Source organism: Hibiscus syriacus, unplaced genomic scaffold (genome assembly GCF_006381635.1).
Source record: "Hibiscus syriacus cultivar Baekdansim isolate YM2019G1 unplaced genomic scaffold, ASM638163v2 tig00110429_pilon, whole genome shotgun sequence".
Taxonomy (NCBI): Eukaryota; Viridiplantae; Streptophyta; class Magnoliopsida; order Malvales; family Malvaceae; genus Hibiscus; species Hibiscus syriacus.
Window position 1 is genome coordinate 4285154 of NW_024062733.1, and position 7977 is coordinate 4293130.

Genomic DNA, 7977 nt, shown 5'->3' on the forward strand with positions numbered 1-7977 from the left:
ATACTTTCTTCTCACGTTGTGGTCAATAGCGGATCCATAAATTTATAAATGGGAGTCCAAAATTTTAATTTTTTTTCTTTAAAATAATGGGGGTGTAAATTTTTTCCCCTTTTTTCTTTAACATATTATACTAAATTTCACTTTTTTTACAAAATAATGGGGATGCACTTGACCCTTAGGGAGCTTAGTGTATCCTCCCCTAGTTATGGTTCGTTTATCAATGCAATCAGATATGTACATATCAATCTTTTGTTAGAATTTTTTGAATGAATTTTTAACCTTTTCATTGTACGGTCCTTGTGTAAAGCCTATTTCTTGTATAATGGTTGTAAGAAAATATCCTAATTATATGTTTAACTTACGCTCATTTCATTGTAATCTTGTATATTTCCTTTTTAATAAAACTAACGGCTTCTATTTCCATACAAATACAGTTTAAAAAAGTTCCCATATAAAGAACTGAAAATTTTATTTTCTCAACTAAGGTTAGTATTATAGTATATCATGAAAAATATTGAATTATCTGATGATTTTTTTTTTAAAGACATTGACATTATATGATGTATGTGGAAAGATATAGTTTGAACTGCAGTATCAAGATGGAACTATATAGAAAGTGGGAGGGGATTCCAAAATTTTTGGTTTAATAACATTTTAGGTCCTTTTCATGTTAAATTTAAGTAAAATTAGACTTTTGTGTCCTCCAATTTTTAGATTAAATATATAATAAGTCCTTATTCTTTTGGTTTTGACAGATCGAAACTTGGAAGGATAAATAACCCCTCTATGGATAGATAAACAATGGTAAAACTTCAAAAGAGTGCTATAAAATGGGGATGTATTGATCAACTAATTATGCTATATTTATAACATCTTTCTTATTTTCAAGGCAGGGTAAATTGTAAGAGCCTTTTCGAAACCTAAGAAAGAAGCCATGGAAGTGAAAAGAAATTGAAAAAGAAAGGAAGACTAAGGTCTGCAATTTCAAGGTCAACATCCCATGTGACACCAACTTTCTGATACATATATTGTACCTCCTTACACGCAAAAGCTAAATACATTTTTTGATCCCAACGTTTTTTTTATCCAATATGGTATATCTTATATTCATGATTCATTTCAATGCATAACTAAAACCACTCTTTTTTAATATAACTAGCAAAAATATTAATAGTTTAAATTGTCAAATATATGAATGTGATTTTGAATACAATACAAACATACTATATAAGAAAACGTATATTTATAAACATGAGAGACGATATACGTGCATGTTCAGCAGTTTCTGCTGTTTTTATTTTTGACATAACAAAAACATACCAAGTAAACGTCCAAAACAAAAAGGCTGAAATGAGTGGACAGTTTCTTGTCCTCCATGTTTATCCAGCCGAAAGCTAGGCTAACAGTTACGTAGAGCTTTCATTATCAGTAGGCTGCATGGATCATGCACCCGACAAAAGCTAATGCTACCTCCTAACTTACCAAACACATAAAGTTACGTGACCATAAATTCATAGAACCATTTTTGCTTAATAGGTGGAAAGCCAAAGAAGATCTATGTTTCAAACCTCATTTTCAATAACAATGGATCACCAAAATCTTCCAAAGAAGATAAAGGTTTGGATAGTACATGGGTGAATGCATGATTTTATGTTAAGAGCGAATTTATAAAATTTTAAAAAGATGAAAATAAATTATCAATAAAAACTACAAAAAAATCTAAAATATATAAGAATTTGAAATTTTCAGCGACTATATCCCCTCCGTCTCCCTTCATTCCATTCCTATTTGACAAAGCATGTGATCTGACGAACTTAATCACACCACACCAAAGAAGTCAAGGTAAATTTCCAAGTTGTCCAAACAGGATTCAACACACCTCAGGGAAATTGAAAAAATCCACCTCTAAGGTCAGTGGGATGATAGATGCGGGGACAGATGTATATAGAGAGTGAGAAGGAAGGACTTTTGCCTACTCAAAATTTCTGATCTAATACTACTTTATGTCCTTATCAATTTAAACTTCATTTTTTTTAACTTAGGCAGTATTTTATTTCTCCTAATATTTGATTATAGTTCCATGTTTGGAGAACATATTGCAATACCATCATAAATTTGGTCATATTTTTCACATCAAACCTTTAGCCCCCTTTCACCCCCAATCATCTCTATAAATCTGCCAGCTCTGCTTCACTGGTTCCCCCAACCTCCTCTTATTTTCCTTAACATCTTGTGCCTTGGAGATTGGAAAGATTTCCAAAAGAAATATTAAACTAAGAGGTTCTTTGTAGGCTAAGTGGCACTACATGTGCTGTGGAATCGCATCATTTGCTTTTATAAGCTATTAACCCCACCGTCCATCTCACTCTCTTCTATATAAAAACTAATCTACTACTACTGATTAACTTCGTTTAAGTTAATTCACAGAGGAAATGGGTGAGGAAACCAAGCAGGTGAGAGGCAGGCTTTGTTCATGAAAGGAAAAAAAAACAATTTGCATGCCATAATCTGTACGTGTGATTCAATGTTTTTGCAGGAGCAACCGCCGGCAGAGGCTCAACCAGAAGAAGAGAAAGCAGATGAGAAGCCGGAGGAAGATAAGAAAGTGGAACCACCAGCACCACCACAGCCGCCTCCGCCTCCGCTTCCTTGTATCTTGTTTTTGGACTTGCATTGTGTGGGTTGTGCAAAGAAGATTGAGAAATGCATCATGAAGATTAGGGGTATTTATATTTTAATCCATATCGATTACTATCTATTTTGCAAAAAATAAAAATATACTCAAATGGTTAGCAGGTGTGGAAGGAGTCGTAATCGATATGGCTCAAAACCAAGTGTCAATAAAGGGAATTATGGAACCCCAAGCAGTGTGCGCTAAAATCGTGAAGAAAACCAAGAGAAGAGCTAAAGTGCTGTCCCCTTTGCCTACAGCTGAGGGTGAACCTATGCCAGAAGTTGTGCCTTCACAGGTTAGTGGAATTAATTTCACCTCACTAAAACAACAGAAACACTAACACTTCATATGTACAAGTATTCTTTTAACGGCAGGGATCAACTGAGGGGTGGCCGGGGCAATCGTAAGCTCGAAAATTTCTTATTATAAGTTCATCCCCTGATATAAAATATTGCACCCATCTCTTATTATTGATACTAATTGGGTTAATATTCCAGGTTAGTGGGTTAGAAACCGTGGAGGTTAATGTAGACATGCATTGTCAAGCCTGTGCTGAGCAGCTGAAGAGAAAGATATTAAAAATGAGAGGTATAATATAATGAGAAATCTTAGTTCGGTTAAGTTCCATACAAATTTAAGAGCAGTACCCTTTTTGCAACTTAGCCAGCAAAAAGCTATTTGTGAGCGTTATTGATCAACTGCATGGCAGTGGGGCCTTAGCAAGGTGACAAGCAATTATAATTTATATTGCTTTTGGATCTTTGTTATTACTTAAAATTTACTTAGGGATGATTGATGCATATAGTATATACATGTTAGGTAGTTATCTCGTAAAAATATTAAATTAGTATATATTTTAGATATTTTATCAGTATTTTCAATTGATAACATATTTTGACCCTTAATGTAATACCTCAAAAAAAAATTAGATAATGACCAAAATGCAAATTTTGAAAGTTTGATGGTCAAAGTAGAAATTTGGGGAAAAAGTTTAGGGAATTAAGTGATAATTTCCTAAAAAGAATTTTATTCCATAAATAGATGGTTTACTCTTGATAGTGGAGTTTTATAGAAATTATATTTTTGGATTTGAAATTTTAGTAAAGAAAAGTTAGAAAGGGTTAAAGCCGATAATGAATCGATATTTCAGATCGAATTGGAATTTTACAAAAATTTGAAGAATGTTATAAAATGGTTGGAAATATTATTTTAATATTTTGGATCAGAGAAATTTGGTTTGGAATTGTGCAATTTTTTAGATTTAACCGAAATAGTGGAATTTAGTGACTAAAATGCAAAATTAAAAATTTAAGGTGAATTTCGGAAATAAAAGTAAAAATAATTCATGTTTGACTTTATAATATGATAAGGATCAGATGGTTTGGTTTTATGATGATTATGGAGATTCATTAAGGGCAAAACTGGAATTTCCTATGGTGTTGAATAAAAAAATTTCCATTATGATATTATATTAAGCATGTGCTAGATCTAATTATCATTAAAAATATCAAATATGATGAAGCATCTTCAGCTTCTTCTTCATCCAAGACCGACACCTCCAAGCTTGCAAGTAGGTATTCTTGTTTTGAATTTTGAACCAATCTTGTTGAGAATTAGACTTGGGTGCGATTAGGAAAAACGTTCTACGTTCAATTATCTACATTTTGACATGAATATTACTAGGGTTTCATGTTCAAGTTCATATTGAGTTGATGAAGGGGATTTTGATTCTTGTTTTTATGGGTTTTGATGAGTTAAGTGATTTTAAAGAAGAGAAAATAACCTCAGTGACAAAAAATACCTTATAATATACAATTTTAACCAACTTTTTTTGGATTTGCCAAAATGACCAACTAAATCGCAATGCGGTCGATAATTCGCAACGCGATCTTCGATATTGCAAATCAATTTCTAGATTCGCAACGCGATTCTGACTATCGCATTACGATTTTACAAATTCGCGTTGCGATTTTCCGACTATCGCAATGCGAATATGTAAATAGCAATGCGATTATGACTATCGCAACGCGATTTTGACTATCGCAACGAGATTCTGACTATCGCAACGCGATTCTGACTGTCGCAACGCGATGCTGACTATCGCAATGCGATTTTCAAAGCGCCATTATTATCGCAACGCGTATTTTTTTTTCAAATTCCAAACACGAATATTAATATATCGAAACACTGAACCGTCCACAATATATCCCGTAATCGCAACTCATAACCTAAAACCCTAAATCACAACTCAGTCCCATCTCCATCTCTCACTCTCTAAGGCGACATCTGTCCCCATCTCCGATGAAATCAGTCCCCATCTCCGGCGAAATACGTCTATCTCCATCTCTCAGAGCTACCCTCACATTCACGGTCAGAAATGGAAAATCAACCAAATCAACCACCGAGGGTTAGTTTTTTTAATTATTTTTAATTTGAAATTTTTGCATTATTATTAGGTTTTTCATATTGAAATTGATGATAAGTTTACTGGTAATTTCAATAATAGATTAACCATTTCATTTAGATTGCTTATTAAATTCATTCGATTGCTGCCAATACTGCTAAACTGTTTAGTCTTTAAACCCTGTGAATTTAGTATTTGTTTTTGTTTTGTCTTTTGGTTGAAGTAATGCAATCCATTCAAGTTTCAATTTTAGTATTTAAAACCGAGAATGAAAATCGCAACGACAGAATCGCAATGCGATTTTAGTTTCGCGTTGCGATTTTCATTTCGCGTTGCGATAGTCAAATTCGCGTTGCGATAGTCATTTTCGTGTTGCGGTTTTCATTTTCGTGTTGCGATTTTAAGTTTCAGAAACTATTCTTCTTCTGCAAATTGAAACTTGAATGAATTGCATTACTTCAACAAAAAAAAACAAAGACAAATACTAAATTCACAGTGTTGCAAATTTAAGTTTGAAGAATAAACTACTACTCTTTATGTTTATTGTTCTTGGTATATCTTCACAGTGTAGTTTTTGGTATATCTCACTTGGTATGTTTATTGTTTTTGTAGAACTTTTATTCGACTCAATTGACCTTAAGAAATAAATTAAGCCTGTCCAAAACAATTGCGTCGAAGCTTTCACCTGCACAAAGAAAAATATTTGAGGATACTTGCTTCGGGCTATGGCTGAAAGTACAACATCCGGGTGGAGATGCTATGTTGACCCATATGTTTCTTCAAACCATGACTAACGATCTACCAGAGACTATACAAAGTCGTGATGAAGAGATATGGTTTGATTTTCCACCGGCGTATACGTGTTTTGGGCGGGAGGAGTTTTGCTTAATCACCGGTCTACGCTTCGGACACGATGATGTAGGTCGGTATACTAGACATATTACCCACCTATCATGGTTATCCCGGGTTTTTCCTGAGCTATCAATGGAGAAGCCGAATTTACACGTGGAAGACTTGACGAGATTATTGAATAAAAAAGATGGTTTTACTCGGATGGATGACGTCGATGTTGTCCGAGTATGCCTTCTAATACTTTTGCATGCTGGTTTTTTAGGCAGAGAGGCCAGACAACCTATTCCTAATGATCTAATTAAATTGGTAGAGGACCTAAATGCATGGAACCTGTTTCCGTGGGGTTCGTATCTATGGAAGCTACATGGAATAAGTTGTCGTCTGCCTTTGATGATCGAAAAATTTTGAGTGGCGATGGTTCCAAATACACTTTGTCAGGCTTTATTTGGGCCTTTAAGGTAATAATTTTTATATAATGTTTCTAAAATTATAATTAATTATTATTTAACAATTACTAATGTTTGTTATTATATTGTTTGTAGATTTGGATATTTGAGGCCTTTCCCGCCATGCAGACATATGCATTAAAAACTTCTAATGATATTCCTAGGGCTATTTCCTGGAAGAGGAAATGGACCTTGCAACAATGGGAAGATTTACTACCGTATACGACAATAAATAATGTAAGTTAACACAAATACTACCATATGTTTATAAACAAGTTATTACTAGTACACATTTAACTTTGTTTGAGCTTTTATATTGTTAGGAGTCCAACACTCCATTACAGAGGCTGACACCCACGGAAGCTGAGCTTGCCACTGATTGGTGGCAAGCTAGTAAGCGTTTTTTTGATGGCACGGATGATGAGCAGCCTCCACTTCGAGAGCCATCACCTCACCCAGAGCCATCACCTGATCGACCCGACTATACACCTCCACAACGAGAGCCATCACCTATTCTGTCACATCATCGAGCCTCTTCTCCACCATCACCTCATGATAGGCGACCAGCAAAGATGCCACGACGTTTATCTCCCTGTTTTCCACCTCTACCTCCACGGGATGAGTTAGGGGAGTTACATGATGAGGTCAATGCCTTGCGTGAGGAGGTCGGTACTTTACGCGATGACAATGGTGCATGGCGTGTTGAGGTGTCTACTTTACGTGGTGAGGTAGCTACTCTACGTGAGATGGTAGCATCGTTGCAGAATGAGGTTCATACTCTACGCAACGAGGTAAGTTTAATATTTTTCATATTTAACTTGATGATAAATTTACTCGTAATTTTAATTAGATTAACAATTTCACTTAGATTGCTTAGTAAATTCATTTGGTTGCTGCCAATACTGTTAAACTGTTTATTCTTTAACCATGTGAAGGTAGTATTTGTTTTTGGTTGAAGTAATGCAATCCATGCAAGTTTCAATTTCCAGAAGAAGAATAGTTTACTTTCGCAACACGAAAATGACTATTGCAACGCGAAAATGACTATCGCAACGCGAATTTGATTATCGCAACGAAAGAATCGCAATGCGAAATGAAAATCGCATTGCGATTCTCTCGTTACGATAGTCATTTTCGCGTTGCGATTTTAAGTTTCAGATTCTATTCTTCTTCTGCAAATTGAAACTTGAATGAATTGCATTACTTCAACCAAAAGACAAAGACAAATACTAACTTCACAGTGTTGAAAATTTAAGTTTCAAGAATAAACTACTACTCTTTATGTTGTCATTGAACCTGCACTAAACCTATATGTTGTCCTTTTAAATGTTTATATAAGTGATTACTTCTGGAATGTTATCTGATACATTTTGTGAACAATGATAGAATAATGACTTGGGTGAATACCGTGCAAGTTTGAAATATATTTGTCTTTGTTTTCACTATTTAATATCATGTCTGTTTATTTACTGATTTATGTATTAATTTATTTTTAGCGGCCCGCTAAGGTGGATGCTCTACGTCGGGTTTTTCTTGCAAGACAGAGTTCACGCATCAGACGGTGTGCACGTGCCATTAAGTCTCCGTTCACCCCAATAGTG

At 34.6% G+C, this 7977-nt stretch overlaps 1 protein-coding gene across 1 annotated transcript; it reads left to right on the forward strand.

Moving 5' to 3' along the window:
- Positions 1 to 2118: 2118 nt before the first annotated feature.
- On the forward strand, positions 2119 to 3474 carry LOC120124841 (heavy metal-associated isoprenylated plant protein 9-like). Its single transcript, XM_039143414.1, has 4 exons — positions 2119 to 2453; positions 2537 to 2723; positions 2797 to 2969; positions 3172 to 3474. The coding sequence occupies exons 1-4, from the start codon at positions 2433 to 2435 to the stop codon at positions 3271 to 3273; spliced, it is 483 nt and encodes a 160-aa protein (XP_038999345.1). The 5' UTR covers positions 2119 to 2432; the 3' UTR covers positions 3274 to 3474.
- Positions 3475 to 7977: the final 4503 nt, after the last annotated feature.